Source organism: Dichotomopilus funicola (genome assembly GCF_033296635.1).
Source record: "Dichotomopilus funicola strain CBS 141.50 unplaced genomic scaffold C8A04scaffold_6, whole genome shotgun sequence".
Lineage (NCBI taxonomy): Eukaryota > Fungi > Ascomycota > Sordariomycetes > Sordariales > Chaetomiaceae > Dichotomopilus > Dichotomopilus funicola.
This window is the reverse complement of record NW_026944027.1, coordinates 69727-88699: the sequence shown is the minus strand read 5'-3', so window position 1 is coordinate 88699 and position 18973 is coordinate 69727. Positions and strand designations below refer to the sequence as shown.

The following is an 18973-nucleotide window of genomic DNA, read 5'->3' as shown; positions in this document are numbered from 1 at the left end:
TTACCACAGTCATTCATTCATTCGTTCCGTCTTGATCCCCACACGGCCTGACACCTCGAGGTGTATGTGGCACGGTCCGCAGGAGGAAATTCGAGTGTCGTGGCTTTGGCAAAATCTCCGCCAAAGTCGTGTGTTCTTTTGCGCCATCCTACCCAAAGATCCGTGTCCCGCATCAGCCGGACCGAGACGCGCCCACGCCGTTCGACGCAGAGCTTGCCTTGTTTTCACGCGTCAGCATCCGTTCCTGACACGACTTCTCTCCTTTTTATTTTTCTTCAACTTGACGTGCGATACATACGCAGCGACAGCACTCAGCCTTGCATTTTACAGTGCACACATCGGGAACCCACTACGGCACCTATCACCCTCTTGTGGTTTCTCTGACCGGGGCCATAACAACGCCGTTTCTAATGGAGAAAGGGTCTCAGTGGTCCATTGCGCCCACCCAGGAAACAACATACACCATTTGCCAGTGCATTTAAGCGGCGTATCTGCCGTTTCCTTCTCTTCCAACCCCCCATCTCGCCCATCATGCACAATTTTTTAGAGCCGGCCTCCCCGGAGTCGTCCGATACCAGCACTAGCCAAGGCTCACACTCAAGGAGGATACACCAGCCTGATCTGCACACCGACACTGTGGATGCGCTCAGGGTACCGTTGCGACCGGAACCAGGGGATAAGACGCGCAAGAGGGAATCGAGGCTTGGCCTGAGGAATATATTCGGCCGCGGCAAAGGCGGCGACGACAACAGCAGGCCATCGACCCCGCGAGACGCTTCCCAACGGCTGGGAGGCATCCGGGCTTCATTCGCCGAGATCAACTGGCCCTATGGCTCTCAGAATGGACAGGGGCATCGTTCAGAAATCTCGTTGCCCTCTTTGTCCCGTGTTCTCCCCAGCGGGCCCGCCTTGAAGCACAAGAAATCCGAAAGCGTTGTCCGCCCGCAACACAACGCGGAAAAATGCGAGGCCCCGAACTCACCTCCATTATACCAAGCATATCGGCAGACGATCAAGCATGCTCAACTTCCTGCATGCACCGTACCGGCGGAAGTTGTTTTGCGCATGCACACCCACAAGAGCAGCGCTTCGCTTGCTGGGCTACTCAACCCAAGGGCATTGGACGGCCTCGACGACTTGGCTGGTGAGAAACCGAAGAGGGGTCATCGAAGAAATGGATCTGGTTCAGCGCCGAGGTTCGAGTGGACCACCAAGGTGTATATCCTTACGACATCGGGGCATCTGTTGCAATATGCGAGCGAAGGCACCTATGACCGACATCCGGAGCGAGTACTAGAGCTGGGGAAAGACTCAGCCGCTTTTGCGAGCGACGCCATACCTGGTCGCCACTGGGTGGTTCAGGTGTCATCCGTCGCGGATGCTGATCACTCACCTGGCCCACAGTCTTCCCTTCGCGCTCGGCTCCCTTTCCGCGGCGCAGAGCGGCGACCCTCTCCGGCATTCTTGATGGTGTTTGAAAGCGCCGAAGACATGGAGAGCTGGATTGCGGCGCTCCGGCGGGAAATCGAGAAATTAGGAGGGCGCAAGGTTTTGTCAGAAACTGGCAGGCCGAAGATAGGGACCGACGAGAACGAGCTCAAAAGCCAAACGCCCCAGCGGACGGCCGTCCCGAAGACACCAAGCCGGTTTTCCCAGGTCATGACGGCCGACCAGACCTGGGATGGAAGCCTGCCGATTTCTAGCCCGGCCCAGTACTCGCCAGCCCGTGAGCAGTCTTTTGACGGCACCTCCACTTCCAGTTTCATTTCTCATGAAGGGAGACAACTCGATTCTTTGAGGGATAGCTATAATCGGCTGTCCTACATTTCATCCAGCCAACGAACTATGGTTACATCCGTTGGCTCCTCGCCGGCATGCTCACCCATTCGTGACTCGTTTGGGGAGCTTGATTCAATGTCAGAGTTCCCAGAGTACGAGGACGCATCGCAGCCTAGAATGCGTCCGAATGCGATGGCGATTATTGACCGAAGGCAGTCCGTCCAAGCACTCAACCATGTCCTTGGGATGGGCGCTAGCACGGCGCAGACTCCTCATCGGCCCGCATCAACATATTCTAACATGAGGCAACCCGAGTCTTCCGCACCTTTCACATCGGCTTCGCTCGGATCAACCAAGCGCTTATCTTTTGCGAGGGCGACTCCCGGCGCGATGCCAACACAATCGTCGGCATCTCCCCTGCTCTCGCGCATGGGCAGCCGGCGGCCACCTCCGACGGCTTTGTCCATTAACCCCCGCCCGTTGTCCCTAGTCGAAGATCAACCGTCCCCCGCTCTTTCGTCCTTGAGCCGAGGTACCGTCACCGAAGGAACCAGCACGCCCCCGTCAGGTACCCCGCTTACCCCTGCCGTCACCCTCCCGTCACCCCATCGGGCGGAAAGCGAGCTGGCGAAACGCATCCGCGAGGAGTCGCTTCGTGACTCGGGAATTTCAACGCAAGAGAACACGGCAGATGTTGTCCCACCCATGGACCGGAGGTACTCAAAAGACTTCGTCCCGACCCCGTCACCTCGGGCTTCAACCTTCCCGCTTCAAGATCAGCCCCCTCGTTCGAATACTTCGCTTGGCACATACGCTGAACCGTCACCATTCGGCCCCCAGACATTCTCGTCCCGGCCGCGGAGAGTCAGCTTTAACTCGGCGCCCCAAGTCGATAGATCCTCGCTACTCTCTCCTTCGCCATACATTCGGTCCGATGCTCCGCAAACACAACAACAGCCGCAGCACCAAAACCAGCATGCGACGGCTACGCTGCCTGAGAAATCGGCCCCGAGATCATCCCAGTACTTGCGCCTTGAGCCTCCGTCGCATCCAGTCCTCCAGAGACGGAGCTGGTCCCAGCCAGCCACGTCCCAGTCGGACGCGGGGGGCCCGCCGCCGGCCCCGCCGCCAAACAGGGCTCTGCCTCCGCTCCCTCCAAAATTCAACAGTGTTCCGCCCCCGGGGTTCATCTGACGAAGCATCCCGACTGGTATTGGGAAATTCATCGTATTAACCGATGGATTTTGAACCAAACAATTAACATACCAACTTTGTCGTGGCCTTCCAAACGATGGGTTTCTTTATTTTATGTCTATATTTTCTTATTTTTTTGAGCTTGGTTATATTTGTTATCCCGGTACACCAGAGACGATGGCAGGAAGGATCTCCTATTTTTCCCCATCTCCCTTTTGTCGCTTCCCCCCTAAACTACCATGTGATATGGGTCGGCGGAAACGTGGGTTGGCAGGCGTTGATGATGAAAATGGAATGGATGGGAGGTAAAGCGTCGGTTCGGATGTTGGGTCTGGCTGGTTGCTGGGGTTATTGAATGAGGAAAGCTATACCCCCGCGCATGACGGTCGACGAAGACATCTTGATTTCCTAGTTGTGTTTTGGGAAGGAGGCTATGTATTTTGCTATTTACCGGGCGTACCATTTGTTCACCCTCAGAGATCAGGAAATAGTAGACCTGTCATATGATCATTTGATGTGATGTGTTCGAGGTTGTGTGCTTGTGGTTCGTTCCAAGCCTCTTCAGGGGTGTGTTTACTCTGCGAGGGGTTGTCGAGCCTCATCGGCAAAGCGTAAAGCGTCTCAAGAGGCAATGAATCCCCACCGACCTGCAAAAATAGACACGTAATATACTACATTATGGAAAGCGAAATAAACTTGTAATCTCTCGATATGTCACACACGAATCACTGCTTTCACGGACCCTATTACCCAAACTGCGATTTCGGCTCATTTCCTTCGCCTGCTTGTACCCCTCGCGGCTGTCGAAGTGTAGGGAATCGAATCCTTTTTTTCCTTTTTTCCTTTCTTTTTTTCTTTTTTCTTTCTTTCTTTTTTCTTTCTTTTTTCTTTTGGATTTCAGCAACTGTCTCGGTCAGTACGGGGTGGACGGTGGCTTGCAAGACAAGCGGAACAACACGATAGGTTTGGGAGTCAGGTAACAGATGCGGTCGGTCGGTACACAGTGCGTTTAACCAGTCGCGTCCGCCTTTTTATTGCCTCCCTCAATGTACCAATTTTTGCCCCACACTGGAATATCCAAAAATTCAGCGGCCGTTCAAACTCCCCACCCCCACCAAGAACGCCCGACCCCGAGAAGACCGATCTCATACCTCCCGTCCTTCAACACCGACGAAGTCGAACATTTGAGCAGTGGGGTATTCTCGATCACAAATATTTTATTTTAAAATGGCGGCTCAGACTAAGTGAGTGAAGACGCCAACCCGCACCGCAACCTATTGTCTTCCCATCCGTTTTCTTTTGTGTCGACTGACTGACTGACCCCCCCTTCCCTCGGTAGGCACGACTGGGCGGACGACGAAGACCTCGAGGAGACGACGGCGCCGACGACGACCGACCTACCTCCACCGCAAAAGATCCAAAACAAGGATGGAACGTGGACAATCATCGAGTATCGGTACAATGAGCTGAACCAGAAGGTGAAGGCGACCCGGCGCGTGCGGTTCGTCGTCCGGCGCGAGGTCGTCAACCCTCGTGTCGCTGAGCGCAAAACCTGGGCCAAGTTCGGCGACTCGGCCAGCGACCCGGCGGGCCCGGCCACCGATACCACTACCGTTGGCGAGAACATCATCTTTCGCCCGTCGGTCAACTGGCGCAGCGAGGCCAAGGACGAGGCCAACGACCCCAACGCCCAGGCTATGAAGGACAAGCTACGCGACAAGAAGGTCAAGTGCCGTATTTGCAACGGGGAACATTTCACGGCCCGCTGTCCCTACAAGGACACGATGGCGCCGATCGGCGAGGCCGGTGCTGCCGATGTAGCGGCCGGTATGGGCGATGAGCCGGCGGCGGCTGGGCCCGCATCGGCGGGCACTGCTGGGCCGGGGAAGAAGGGCTCGTATGTCCCGCCCGCGCTACGTGCCGGCGCGGGTGCGCAGGGCGAGCGCATGGGTGGCAAGTATGGCGAGCGCGACGACTTGGCAACGCTTCGTGTGACAAACGTGAGTCTCATCTACTTCTCTCCTCCCCTTCCGTCGTCCCCTTATTCCGCGTTACTGCCCCGAAAAATCCCATGTTCACAGGTCCCATGCTCACCACTCCATCTTTCATAGGTCTCTGAGATGGCCGAGGAGCAAGAGCTGCGTGATATGTTCGAGCGGTTCGGCCGTGTCACGCGTGTCTTCCTGGCCAAGGACCGCGACACGGGCCTGGCCAAGGGTTTTGCTTTCATCAGCTACGCGGATCGGGACGATGCTGTCAAGGCGTGCAACAAAATGGACGGTTTCGGTTTCAGGCATCTGATCCTAAGAGTGGAGTTTGCGAAGAAGGCGCAGTAAACGGGGTATTCACCGGGGATGGGAGGTCACTGGGGCGAGCTCTAGGGGAAATGGGCTCGAGGCATTGGGGGTTGGGGATCGGGTACCGCTGGCTTTGCGGTTGCAGCAATGGACTGTGGGGTTTCGGGGTTTCTAGGTCGGATTCAGCCTCATGGGCGAAGGGGCCGGACAATTGCAGAATGGGGAATATCGGCGAAGCTAGGTGACAATTACCTGGTTAAAACTCTTGTTCATGGCGGCATATTCCGCCTGGCCGTCCCTCAACTTCCCCGATCCTCAGTGTGTTCGCAACTGTATTTGAAGCTCATTTTTCAATCATACCCGAGGTTCGGCTCGTAATGCACAGAAATTGAACATTTACTACATGATTTATGTAGATGGAACTCGTCGTGGCTGAAACCCAACTGGTAATATCCTTTGCCAAACATACTTTTATTTTATATTTATATTTTGGGTTAATATGAGCATCCGCTCGAAGTTTTCTTCCAAGAAACAAGCTGTAAAAGGACAAAGCAGACGGTAACGCAGGGACTCCAAACATAGGCAGAATATCAATCCTCCTTCCCCGATGAACCCAATTCCCATCTAGTCAGGAAGATCCTCCTGCCTTTAATTGCCCCTTTCTAAACCGTATCATGCTTCGTCAAGTCATTAGTAGAAAGGTATTATGGCCGTGGCCAACCAGAGAAGAACAAGATAATAAAGAAAAAAGGATAGGAAATGAGAACACAAAAAGATATGTTAGAGAGTGGAGTGTGTTTGGTGCTTTGAAGATGAAAGCCCGTAGTGACGAGTGGTAGGCTTGAGTAAACAGTCAGTCTTGGAAAGGCTCGCTTCGCCGAACCCCAAAAAAGGGGGGAGTAGGAGGGCTGGAAGAGACAGACAAAAAAACGTTTTAGGAGAACAGCAAGAAAAGAAAAGATAACGTGAATGGCCCTGATGAAGTGAGGGAAGGGCAAGGAATGGAAACCACATAGCATGTATGCGGTTCGCACAGGTCTGTCCGTGAGTATATCGCCCTCTTCCTTTCCTAGCTTTCAGCGTTCCTCATCCCCGGGCTCTTTAGACGGTTTTCGCCCCCTTTTCTCCCTCAACATCCTTCTTCCCTTCCCGATCCTCATCTTTCGCCTCTCCCAGTTTCTCATCCAACCGTTTCTTCATCTCCAACACCTTCTTCCTCTTCGCCTCCTCTGCCTTGACCCTCCTCGCTTCGCGCCGCTCGCGCAGCACGTATGGCCAGCCCCGCACCGCCTCCACGAGCAGCCGGCACCCCAACGTGAAGTGCTGGCGTGACTGGCGGAAGTGGTCTCCAGCCTCAGCTCGGTTGGCCCGCGCCGCTGCCGACCACTTTGTCGCGCGGTAGGTACGCTCTGCGCGATCGGCTTGACGGAACTTCTCCGAGGCCTGGCGCCTTGTGGTTTGGAGAGCCGCGAGCGTCCCTGAGGTCCCGGGCCGTCGGTGGTGGACCTGGGAAGTAGCGGGGTCCGGGAGGGGCTTGGAAGACGCGGAGGAGGGGTCGTGCTCCGTGGGGGAGGAGGGGTTGTCCTGCGAGGTGGTGTTGATCGGGCGGGCCATTGGGTTGGCGGTTGAGGAAGACGTTGGGGTTTTAGATGAGCGGAACATTTAAAAATGAGTGGACAGCCTGTAGAAAAGGCCTTTTGTATTATTTCTTTTATTATTTTTGTATTTTTGTTTGGTAATAAACGAGTGAACGGGTGGTGTGGTGAGGATCACTCGACAAAGAAGCACCAGAGGAGGGAGGAACCACAAGCAATATCCGACGGGCGTGCCACTTATAACTCCCACCAAACCTACCTTCCAATTTTTTCTCTTTTCTGAGTCACAGTCCTTCCTACCGGCGGGATAGGAAAACATTTCCCCGCCATAAGAGCAAAGGACTAGGTTCATGTTGGGCGAGGGAAATGCCTGTCCGTCAATTTTATGCGAAGGTCGAGGAATCCTGGGGAGCCAAGGAACCAAGCTCACCGGGGAAAGACCTACAGCTGTCGGGTCAAAAGATAACAGCTGGCAACAGCTGGCCAACGGTTTGGGGGCGGTTGAGGCATGAGAACCTCATCAAACCCAATGGCACGCTGGCAGATATGCACGGCGACGGCGTTGGGCAAGGTCACAGCAGTTTTGGAGGGGTCATTGGGCTGTGCCTGCCGACTCCCGAGCTTCCTTGCTGGACCCGGCTTGCCGGCTTTCGATGAGATCAAAGCTCAATGCAACATGAAACATGGTACCTTTTTTGCCCACGAGCCTCCAAAACCAGTCTTTCTTTGAGCCAGCTTGGCCCGCCATAAAGGGCTTAGCTCACGAATGTCTTGCCTACAAGTTGCCACACAAGCCAAAATGCCCTGATAGAATGCCCTGGAACCAAAGAACACAATGCGGGTCTCTTTCAACGTCACCGAAGAGCATCTCACTGGCTGGTATCGTGGCCCCATGGGCACTAGTGGGCACCCACAAAAACTGCTCCATCGAGGCATGTGAAGAAAAGCAGGAACCCTGGTCGAGTTTGTTGGGCCAGCTGGCTCCAACCTTCACCGTAGCTTTCTTTGAGCCTCTCCTTAGGTTGAGTATCTTTTACAGCTGCCGCAAGCTTCAATCGCTTTCTTTTGCAACTCTTTTTTCCAAAGTTGAGTGCGTGTGTCAGCGGCAAATTCGACCGACAAAAAGTGCGATACGACAAACCCACGCTTGACGGCACGGCAAAGTCTAAACTGTCTTGGCGTTACGAGATCTGTTGGCTGTGCCTGGGTCACACGAGTCGATTGTTCCCGGACCCCTCGCTCACGTCGCTTTCGCTCTCCTCCCAATTCTACTCAATTCGCACTGGTGTAATCAACACCACAACAGACATCACTGCCGCTCTGGTGATGCGAGCAAAGCTCAACGCTTGTCTCTGCTGAAATCGGTATTCAACACCGAACCCTGAGAATGAGCGCATCGTCCGCCTGGGCTGCCGGGCCGGACCATGTCCGCCAACGCAACCGCACACCATCGTCGACGTCCGTGAGCGCCACCTCACAAGCAAGTGAGGAGACCGAGTCTATAACGGAGGAACACAATGGAGAGCCTCGTCTCACAAAGACGTATGGGCGTACCCCGGACGGGACTGGTATGTTAGGATTTCTTGACCCTCCTTCGTCATATTCGAGCCCAACAGAGATACTGACATTGGTGTTTGATGTATAGTCTTTGTCGTCCCCGAAACACACGACATGGTCTCGCAGCTCCTAGACCCCCGCGAACCCAAGAATCTTTCCGATGTCGTCGTGCTCGCTATTCTCGCCCTTCACATTTGGACCGCGTACGCCCTCCCTTCGAGCCTCAAACGACCGTTCTTCGCATGCATCTTCCTCTTCTGGCGCGCCTCGTACAACGTGGGAATCGGCTACCTCTTGACAGTTCAGTCCAAGTACAAGCTTCTTGTCACTTGGGCCAAACGCTTGAACCTTTTTGAGAACCCCTCCACCGGGAAGAACCCCCGCCCATGGCTCTACAAGTTCCTTGAGACTGAGCTCGAGGCCAAAATTCCTAACGACTACAAGATGGCACAGGCCCCCCTGGAGTACAACACTTGGCTTGTCTTCCGCCGCGTGGTCGATCTTATTCTCATGTGCGACTTTGTCTCGTACTGTCTATTTGCTATCGTTTGTGCCCACCGGCCGGAGGGCGAAGGGTTTGTCATTGCTGCTGCCCGTTGGGTCATTGGCATTGCTCTCGTTGGTTTCAATCTGTGGGTGAAGCTTGACGCGCATCGGGTCGTCAAAGATTACGCCTGGTACTGGGGTGGTAAGTTTTAACCCACATTGAGTCCAAGCAATTGCCACATAACGTAGCTCACACATGCCAGACTTCTTCTACCTCATCGAGCAGGAGCTTACATTCGACGGTGTGTTCGAGATGGCCCCCCATCCCATGTACTCCATCGGCTATGCCGGGTACTATGGCATCTCTACGATGGCTGCGAGCTACGATGTGCTGTTTATTTCCATTCTTGCACATGCTGCCCAGTTTGCTTTCCTCGCCATTGTCGAGAACCCCCACATCGAAAAAATATACAACCCACCCCCGCCCCGACAACGCGCCGAGTCTGGGGCTAGTGTCCACGCTGAAACCGGTCCGGAATCCAAAAAGGCGACCACGGCCCCAGGCACTCCTCTCCCGGTTCACAACATGGTGGGGATCAAGAACTTTGACCCGTTCCGCATTACGGATTACACTTCCCTACTCCTCGTCGCCTGTTTTGCCGCTCTCGCCCTTGTGACCCCACCCACGTCCCTCTACCAGGCCCTCTTTGTTATTAACGCCATTGTTTGGCGGCTGTGGTACTCAATTGGTCTTGGTATCATCCTCACCAAACAGTCAAACGAGAAGATGTTCACGAGGCACTTCCTCAAATTTGGTGAAACTGCAAACGAAGCTTGGCGCCAGTGGAGGGGCATGTACCACTTGAGCATGACCCTTTGCCATGCCTCCTTCCTCGCTGCCTGCTGGAAGATGTACCATTATCCGGCAGATTGGGGCTATGGCTGGGTCCTTCTCAAGCATGTGGTTGGCCTGAGCTTGGTGGCACTCCAGATCTGGACCGCTACAAGTATTTACGAGTCCCTGGGCGAGTTTGGCTGGTTCTACGGTGACTTCTTCTTTGATAGCACCGGAAAGCTGACCTACAAGTCCATTTACCGGTTCCTCAACAACCCGGAGCGCATCATTGGTACTGCCGGATTGTGGGGTATGGCTCTTATTACCTGGAGTCGTGCCATCTTCTTGATTGCTCTCATTGGGCACATCTTGACGCTCGGTTTCATCTCGTATGTCGAGAAGCCTCACATGCAAAAGATTTATGGCGAGAACCTGCGCAAGGAGGCTGGTCTGACCAAGTTCATCAAGCGCTCGCTTCCTCGCCCTGTCAAGGGGCTACAGATGAGCGTGGACAAGGTATGGGAGGATTCCAAGCATTTCTTCGACGACTTTGTCGACGTTGCGCGCACAAGGCTGGGAACCGGCTCATCCACTATCGCCCGGGACACCTCTGCGTTGTTCAACAAGTACCCGGCCCGTCTTACTCTCAGCCGTATCTCCCCCGACCTCGCCGGCTACGACCCCAAGCACTACAGCATCTCCATGGAGAGCACACCCCTTGTGGGCGGCGACGAGAAGGCCACCGGCAAAGAAAGCGCAACCGCCCGCGTTGCTAAGCCCGTGAAGACCAAGGTGTTTGAGTATGGCGCCCCAATCCGCGTCAAGTGGACCGCCCCTGTCAACCACAGCAAGAAGGACTGGGTCGGCCTGTACATGGTCACCGACAACCGGTCGCGCGACGTAACCGAGGTCCCCTCGCTCGGCCGCTGGGTTCCGACCTGCGCCAACGAATATGACACTAGCACCGACCAGGGTATCGTCTCCTTTGACCGCCCAGCCACCGGTTCCACGGCTTCCCCCGACGTCGACCTCGTCCAGGGCGAGATGGTCTTTGAAGGTGACAAGCTTTGGTGGACCCAGGGTGTCTTCGAGTTCCGTTACCACCACGCTGGTGCCCACAACGTCATGTCGATTTCCGAGCCCTTCGAGGTCCGCCTGGCCAAGGTTGATGACGAGGACAGCGGAATCGAAGCCGCGGCGCGGCCTCAAGACGTCGAGGCCGCACTACTGCCGATTGTGCGTAACTGTTTGGATCGTGACCCGGACATCGCGCCAGCCACAGTGGAGGAGCGGTTCGGCGCACATGTGGAGAGAGACAGCAAGTATGCTAAGCGCGTCGTGTATGCCATTCATCACATGTTTGGTGTCGAGTTTGCGCCGGCGGTTGTGCCGGCTGATGGGACGGTGCGGAAACTGGCCTGGCGTGTGTGCAGTGCGAAGGAAGTCCTGGTAAGCTTTTATTCATCTTTGTCCCCGCTCGCCCCCGGCTGCTCTGTCATTGGAAGAAGGCAAGATGCTGATGAATGTATCACACAGGCACCGTACAGTATGTCTGAGAGACAGAGTCCCTCCACCCCTGTTCGGGACAAGTTCCCGAACGCGCTGTAAAGTGGGTTGAAGGAACCATAATGGAACAGTAAGGGTAAAAAGGAAGCGAGGTCAGGAATGTGGGAGGAAAAGCGATAAAATGTCCTCATGAGTTCACGGCATCTCCTTTTTCTTGTGCATGTTACTTCATCACTAGATGGCGGGGTGTGCAAATGTGGCGTGATGGGGTATTTAGGCGTTGTTGCTGTTGTGGTTAAGGGTTGCGTGAGATACCCCTCTGTTAATACGTTATGAGCATGTGTGTTGATACCTTTTAATGACTGTTTCAGTGCTTTGTATGGGATTGAGAGCCAGCGCGACCGAGCACATCGTGTTGGCTTGGGTTTGGCTACCGATGTACATCACTGACTTCCTTACCTACAAAAAGTGCCTATGGTTATTTTGGCCAGAATGCCGCGGCAGAGGCTAGATAGATACATACCTAGTATAGAATAACCTGTAGTATCTACATCTGCCATATCTCTTTCTACCTGATTACGTCCTTGAGGGGCGTCTCGCGACAAATTAGGGATGTAACTCAGCACACCTAGCTTTTTGTAGGATGGCCGTACTCCGCAGTCGGCACTCTGCAGTGATTTAAGAGTGACAAATAGCTTGAACGTAAATTTCATCAACTATACCTCAGTGTGATAGACAACCACCGACGGGCACTTCATGCGGGAATAGGTTTACCCATTCAAACTAAGTTAAGTCCCGAAACTCAACAGACGCCCCTATTATGTCACTGGTGACAAATCCTCTCCTATTCTCCCACTTGCGGGTGCCTAACTTTGAATGAACTGCCTAACCCTTGGCCGTGTGGCTTCTACCGATTCCGCACGCGAGGGCTAACTATCGTGTACGAAACCAGTTTAGTAATTAGGCGGGACTTAGGGTGGTTGAGCATCGACACGATGCGTCCAGGAATTTCGTGAGTTTCATGATTCGGTGATGATACGCGATCGTGGCCCTCTTTTGCATTTACAGGTAGAGTCGTTCAGGGTCGCCCGGTAGCCATAGGCAATCAGATCATGGACGTTGAAATATTTGCCCAGGAGGTTCGAAGTGGTGTAATTCTTCCTGTCTTGTCTTTGGCACAGGGGGTGTGCGAGATACGCCTGGATGGATTAGCTTGAGAAACCAAGAATGTGGAGCAGAACGGTGCGAACCTCCTAACTGTCCAAAGGAAGGGCCAGGAACATCAATATTTCCCCAACTTGCGGAGCGTTTAATGCCGGCAACCCCTAAATTCGCCGTGGAAAGCCCTCTCAGGCCGCTGCTTCCGACACTTTGAGGGCCTGCTGCCGCCTGGTAAAGCTGGCCCGGTCCCGGTCTAGATAGCATCGCTGAACCCCCCGTTTTGGGCGTCGACTGGAAGGCTAATGACTTAGGGGTGGTAAATTGTGGCTTATTTAATGGCGTGGCAGGTACTCCTATTCTCAGAAGGTTAGTCCCATAATGAAGACCCATTGATGGGCATTGGATCTTACGGGGGTAAGACGTAGGCCTGTTCCAGTCTGCTATAAGGTTTGACCTAGTTTGTGCTCTTGGTTGTCCCGGGCTTGCGGGGAAATAGTTAGGGCGCCCTAGGCCATGGTTGGCGTGTTGGGCCGAGATAGGGAGTTGTGGGACTTGCACATGAGTTGAAGCGATTGTATCGTGCGGCCGCATTGGAGTTTGCGATCTCAGCGCGGCGGGAGGTGTTTGTTGACTCTGGTCGATCAATACTCGTTGCTTTAGTTTGCTGTATAATTCTTGAGATTGCGTCAATTCCCTAGTTCGATTTTCCAGTGTGAGGCGAAGCTCTTCACATTGGCGTCGTAAATCATGCTCTTCCCGTTCCATATCTAAGAAGTCACTTATTAGCCGTGCTCACCATATTCGAAGCCTAGAACATATTAACCTCGTATTTTGACCGTCAATGTCCCTATCCTCTGGTTTGCCTGGCCCCATATGTTCTCAATCTCCCCTTGGAGTTCTGCGCAATAGTCCTTCAATTTGCTGTTCTTCCGCACTTGGTATGAGCTTCCAGGAGTAAGTCATAGCCCAGCAAGGCTTAAATTGGGCAAGGAGAAACAAACATCTGGTTTGTCATTTGGTAGGACCAAAACCCTAACGCCCTCCCTGCGCACTCCATGACGATCGTCGGGCTGAGTCCGCTGAGGGCAACCGATTTCCATTCTTCTGAGGGCTGGAGAACCTGCTCGCACACTTCAGAAACTCCCAAAGACTGGCTACAAACCGGGCAAGTAAACGGGGCGGATCCGGCAAGCCCATGGTTGTTTGCACACCGTGAACATATGACATGGCTTGAGAAACGTAAGTTGAATGCAGTAGAGCCTTGGGCATTGAGGCTGACATACCTGCACACAGTAACCACTGCTTGGTTCATTAATTGGGAGTTACATTCCTGTACGTTGCAGTTTAGATGTTGTTCCATTTCCGCATTCGAAAGGCCACATCGGTGTGTTTACGACCTTCAGGGGTAGCCGGTGAGTACTACGAAACATCAAGCAACGGACGCCTAGAGTGCAAAGGATGATTATAGCAAGATTGATTTGGCATGAATAATGCGAAAACAATGCTGCATGTCGCCTCTCCCATTTCGGAAACTACCATGTATGACTTTGTGCGGTCTGGCGAGGAAGCTGCGTTGAAGGTCTTGCCTAGTTTGCCATTAATGTCAAGCGGCTAATGAGTACTCCAAATATGGCTGGATACTATCTGGGGCAACTAAATAAAACGAAAAATAGAAGGGCTGTTGTAAAAATGTGAAAGGCTAAAAACCAGCAGTATGAGGAACTGGTAATAAAAGGCAATTGATTATCATTTTCAACCGTTTGTTGCTCGAGTAAGTATCATGAGTTTTTACTTGGTAACCAACTCGTCGAAAGCAGTTGGCGCGTCCTAACTAATCTGACGCCACAAATGCCCCTGCGCCACAGCAAGGTCCAATGTGGCACGAGCTGCAGCTTCCCCACATCCTGTGTTCCGGCCCGCGATTCGGCAGGCACCAACCCACTAGCTGCCGGCATCAGCTGTCAGCGGACCAGAGACAGCCAACAGCACCCCACGAAATAGAACTTCATGCTCACATCGACTTCATTACAGTCTGTAGAGGCTCACTCGATAAGCCCGGATTAGTGTCCTACAGCAGCATGACCGAGATCATTATGTCCCAGACGCCTCCGATCCTCCACAGGCCCTCAGAAAAAGAACGGAAATATGACCGACAACTGCGGCTGTGGGCGGCCAGCGGTCAGGCCGCGCTAGAGTCCGCGAACATCCTCCTTGTGAACTCGGGAGCTGGGACGGTCGGCGCAGAAACCCTTAAGAACCTCGTATTGCCAGGTAAGTGAGGTTTTCTTCACCCCCCGCAACAAGCCATAGCCTGAGCTCGATATTGATGCCCCGTTTCCAGGCATCGGGCGCTTCGCCATCTACGACGAGACGCAGGTCTCCGAGGCCGACTTGGGTGTCAACTTCTTCCTAGATGAGGCCAGTCTGGGCAAATCTCGATCCAAGAGTTTGACGGAGCTCATCCTGGAGCTCAACCCCGACGTACAAGGCACCTGGTATCCGAATGAGGTAGGTCGATCAAACTGGTCAAACAAATCTCGGCGAGTGGTGCAGGGAGTCGCATGCTCACTCACGTGGTCAATATAGGAGCTGAAGACGCTCGACTCGCTCTTGGCCGCATCCCCGGTGTTCACAATCATCCTGTACACGCACCCTATCAGCCCCGAGCAGCTCGCTAGTCTTGAAGCCTACGGCCAAAAGCACAAGACCCCGCTCGTGGCGATTCACTCTGCTGGGTTTTACTCGTATTTCCAGGTGAACCTTCGTGGAGCCTTCCCCATCGTCGACACGCATCCGGACGAGACGGCGACGACGGACCTGAGGTTGTTGGGCCCTTGGCCGGAGCTAGTGTCCTTCGCCGACGAACTGACCAAGGATATCGACGGTCTAGACAACTTTGAACATGGTCACCTGCCATATGTAGTCATTCTTCTCCACTACCTGAAGGAGTGGAAGGTGGCACACGACGGCAAATACCCCGCAACATTCAAGGAAAAGACCGAACTCCGTAAGATCGTGCAGGCTGCAGCGAGGACCAATAACCCGGAAGGTGGCGAGGAGAATTTTGAGGAGGCGGCTGCTGCCGTTGTGAAAACGGTAGTTGTGCCGTCTCTGCCGTCTGGCTTGAAGGAAGTATTCGAGTACGAGCATACCGACCCCGTAAGATTTCCCCGCTTGGACTCCCACTCGCACAAGGGTTGGCCATGGTGATGCCTATTACTGACGAGAAGCCTCTAGGTTGAACAACGATCAGGATTTTGGCTCATCGCCGACGCCGTCAAACAATTCTATGAGAAGCATCAGTGCCTTCCCCTTCCCGGCAAGCTGCCCGACATGAAAGCGGAATCTAAGGTGTACATTCAGCTCCAGAGTATCTACAAGGCGAAGGCGCGCAAGGACGCAGCGGAGGTACTGCAAATAGCACAGGCCGCGCCGGGTGGCGACCTTATTGATCCGGCAGAGGTGGATCTCTTCTGCAAGAACGCAGCTTTCGTCAAGTTAATTAACGCGACGAGCGGTGCAGCAACAGCTGTGAAGATCAGCAAGGCCGATCGACTCAAGTCAGCAGCAGGTAAGCACCTAGATCCCCCCTCCCCTCTTCTACCTCCCCACCACACTCGCTCCCCCGCACCAGATGGTCTCGACGCTTTGCGGGGACGAGTTATCTGCATGTGGCTTTCTTCTTCCCCCTCGCTCATCTCCCTCCACTTCTCCCTTTCGCCGAACACGGCGAGAAAGGCGGGGAAGCGAAAAGAAGCGAGAAATCAAGCGAGACGAAGCGAAAACAGAGAAAAGGGCAAAGACGTGAATTGGGGGGAAAGAGGAAGACAATGAACGCAGAAAACGAGTGCTGACGAGAGGGTGACATCGCCCTACACCTGAATAGACCGCGAATTCGCCGCCGACGAGACCGCCGCCCTCTCACTTTCCCCGTTCTCCCTCCTGCCAATCTATCTCGCTCTGCAGGCCACGGCCCACGTGGGTCTATCTACAAACGGGACGGCGGCAGGAGGTGGGGGAAACGAACTGGAAGGCGAGAGCTCAGCATCATCATTCGACGCGGACTCGATTCTCGCATCCATCGCCGCCCAAGTTCCCGGGGCAGAGAAGCAGGAGCGGGTTATTCAAGCCGCGCAAGAGGTAGCTCGCGCCCAGGGCGGTGAGTTGCACAACGTGGCGGCCCTAATGGGCGGCATTGTGGCACAGGAGACCATCAAAATCGTGACTAAGCAATACATTCCCGCCGACAACACGTGTGTGTATGACGGTATTGGGGGGCGTGTGCAAGTCTTGAGGCTCTGAGAACTTGGCAGAGAACCGAGAGAAGGCCGAGATTAAGGATGAAGAGAGGAAGCAGATCAGGCCAAGGAGGGAAAAGAAGAGGAAACTGGGACAGACTTGGCTCGCCTAACCTCGTCTACTCGGCTGACTGGCACCGTCTGCTGGTATCTCTTGCGTCACTCGCCGTCGGCAAACGACGGCGAAGGCAGGAGAGCAGGGTCATGGCGAGGCCCAAGACGTGCTGGACTCTTGGTGGCGGCGGGCAGAGGGGGTGTCTCGTCCGCAGTCTTTCCATCGTTTTCCGTTTAGATCCAAGAATGGGACATGGTGGAAGACAGGCGCTTGCTTGACGTGCTGTGCTGTGCTGTCCTGTGCTGACTCTCTCACGAGCATTGGCGGTTGCAGGGTTCGTGCTGAAGCGAACACAGCCTGTCCTGTCTCGTCTCGTCTCGCCTCGTCTGGAACTCTTCGAGCTGATGTGAAGTGCGACCGAGGAGCCTGGGTACACTGGTGACTGGGAGGCTCAGCCGTTGACTGTTGTCAGTCAGCTCGGAATGGAGGCTATCTTGGGAAGCAGGGAGGCCTAAGCATGAAAATATCTTCCTGCCATTCCGGGAACCCAGGACCACAGAGCCGGGTATTATCAAAAAACGCCTCGCAAGTCAACAAAAAAAAGGGGACCAGACACAAAAGGAGGGGCCAGTGGGTGGGTGTGTGGATGCAGGGTTTCTTCCGGCTGGGCCTGGATGTCCAAGAATTAGACCGACGACGCCGGCCGAGAAGGTGGGAGGCAACAAGGAGAGAAAACTTCACCAGTCACACATTTAAAGACACACCCCCCCTCCGGCCCGGCTTCCAGCACCGACGAACCAATGATAAGGGGGACAAATGAATGATTGAACGAAAACGGGAATGGAATTAATGACTTTGAGAGAATAAGGGAAGATAAAATGACCTGCATGAGCCAAGATAGTGCATCTGGGCTGTGTGCTGTGTACGTTTGTTCTGTGCTGGCCTCTGCCTTTGACCTCTTTCATTTGCCCGTGTCGCTTTTATCCACCCACCCACCCCCCTTCCTGGGTATCAGTCGTATCTTGGGTATTTGAATTTTGCAGTGGCATCAGGGGTCTGCAGATCCGCCCGGGTTTAACCACGCGTTCAGTTCTGCTCTTGTGATCTTTTTGGCTGTGGTCCCAGCAATGGTGAAGGCGCGAAGGGGCGAAAGAGAGAGAAAGGATGAATTTACGCAGTAGGAAACGAAGGCATCGTCCAAAGGATCTACACGGTGATTGGGATGAGGAAGATCTCCGATCTGCTCTGCCACTTTAAAGGGGTATCATCACTTACACGGGCCTTTATGAGTTTTCCATGGCATGGCATGGGGCATGGCATGGTATTCGGCAGTGGCGGGCACGGCGGGTTGAGCGGGTTGTTACACCAACACTCTTTTTCCATTCTTGTCGTTGCTTGACGAACTTGTCGTGCTTGTTCCTCGATGATGTACATTGATCGACCTCGATGAGCGGCAGTGATGCAGCAAGATGTGGTGCTGGATGATATATCTCATACAGATGGTCCTCATTCACGGTCCCATTTGAACCATAAACTGCTCCTCCATCGCCACAAACTGACTCGCACTTCCCGATATGATCGCCTTGGGTAGTTTACATACGTACCCGTCCATGTATTTCTTAGGTCGTGTACGAAAGAGGCTGGGGATATCCCTTTTGAGCGTCGCGTTCCCCCCTGACTGGCTGATCTGGTTCTTCATCTTCGAACCCCAGAAACGAACTACTTACACGTCCATACTACTGGCTGGTCAGATGTGACGACCACTGTGTTTGTCGGTGGTTTCTCGCCGCCGTCGTCATCATCATCGTTGTCCATCGGACTTACCGGCCTGCTCCACCGGTCGGAATGGGCTCGCTTGGCCTCGCTTTGGCCGTAAAACCTGCCGCGAGCACGCGAAACCCCCACAGGAACAAGGCGAGGACTGGAGTGAGTGACGGAGTGAGACTATAGCCAGCCATCGTGCCCGCTTGAGGCCCGCTTGTCAGGCGAGGTGGTGGTCTTCCCTGCTTGGTATCCGAGTATGGAGCCACGATGCGGCTTTGCCTGTCACGGCGTGCCATTGCCTAGTGTAGACTGCCATCGTGAACTCCTGTGCCATGCATGACCTGACCGCTTTCCGTCTCGTCACCTTGCGGCGTCTGCTGGGCTGAGGCGGTGCCAGTCGGCTGGACGGATGGCTGAACGTGCCGGCCCACTCACCCACTCACTCG

General features: G+C 54.2%; 5 protein-coding genes across 5 annotated transcripts; 4 read left to right on the top strand and 1 right to left on the bottom strand.

Moving 5' to 3' along the window:
• Positions 1-531: 531 nt before the first annotated feature.
• C8A04DRAFT_9487 (uncharacterized protein) lies at positions 532-2973 on the top strand (the record flags this gene model as incomplete). The annotated part of the gene is made up of 1 exon (XM_062785501.1): positions 532-2973. The coding sequence occupies one exon, from the start codon at positions 532-534 to the stop codon at positions 2971-2973; it is 2442 nt and encodes an 813-aa protein (XP_062640094.1).
• A 1227-nt stretch (positions 2974-4200) lies between these two features.
• Positions 4201-5309, top strand: C8A04DRAFT_25290 (eukaryotic translation initiation factor 3 subunit G-domain-containing protein; the record flags this gene model as incomplete). The annotated part of the gene is made up of 3 exons (XM_062779503.1): positions 4201-4217; positions 4313-4973; positions 5085-5309. The coding sequence occupies 3 exons, from the start codon at positions 4201-4203 to the stop codon at positions 5307-5309; spliced, it is 903 nt and encodes a 300-aa protein (XP_062640093.1).
• A 1062-nt stretch (positions 5310-6371) lies between these two features.
• C8A04DRAFT_25289 (uncharacterized protein) lies at positions 6372-6884 on the bottom strand (the record flags this gene model as incomplete). Its single annotated transcript, XM_062779502.1, has 1 exon — positions 6372-6884. One exon carries the CDS (start codon positions 6882-6884, stop codon positions 6372-6374), a length of 513 nt encoding a protein of 170 aa, XP_062640092.1.
• A 1368-nt stretch (positions 6885-8252) lies between these two features.
• Positions 8253-11351, top strand: C8A04DRAFT_9455 (phospholipid methyltransferase-domain-containing protein; the record flags this gene model as incomplete). The annotated part of the gene is made up of 4 exons (XM_062785490.1): positions 8253-8433; positions 8511-9110; positions 9172-11192; positions 11280-11351. The coding sequence occupies 4 exons, from the start codon at positions 8253-8255 to the stop codon at positions 11349-11351; spliced, it is 2874 nt and encodes a 957-aa protein (XP_062640091.1).
• A 3137-nt stretch (positions 11352-14488) lies between these two features.
• On the top strand, positions 14489-16712 carry C8A04DRAFT_9490 (uncharacterized protein; the record flags this gene model as incomplete). The annotated part of the gene is made up of 6 exons (XM_062785502.1): positions 14489-14681; positions 14752-14918; positions 14997-15569; positions 15648-15981; positions 16297-16392; positions 16444-16712. The coding sequence occupies 6 exons, from the start codon at positions 14489-14491 to the stop codon at positions 16710-16712; spliced, it is 1632 nt and encodes a 543-aa protein (XP_062640090.1).
• Between the last annotated feature and the right edge of the window lie 2261 nt (positions 16713-18973).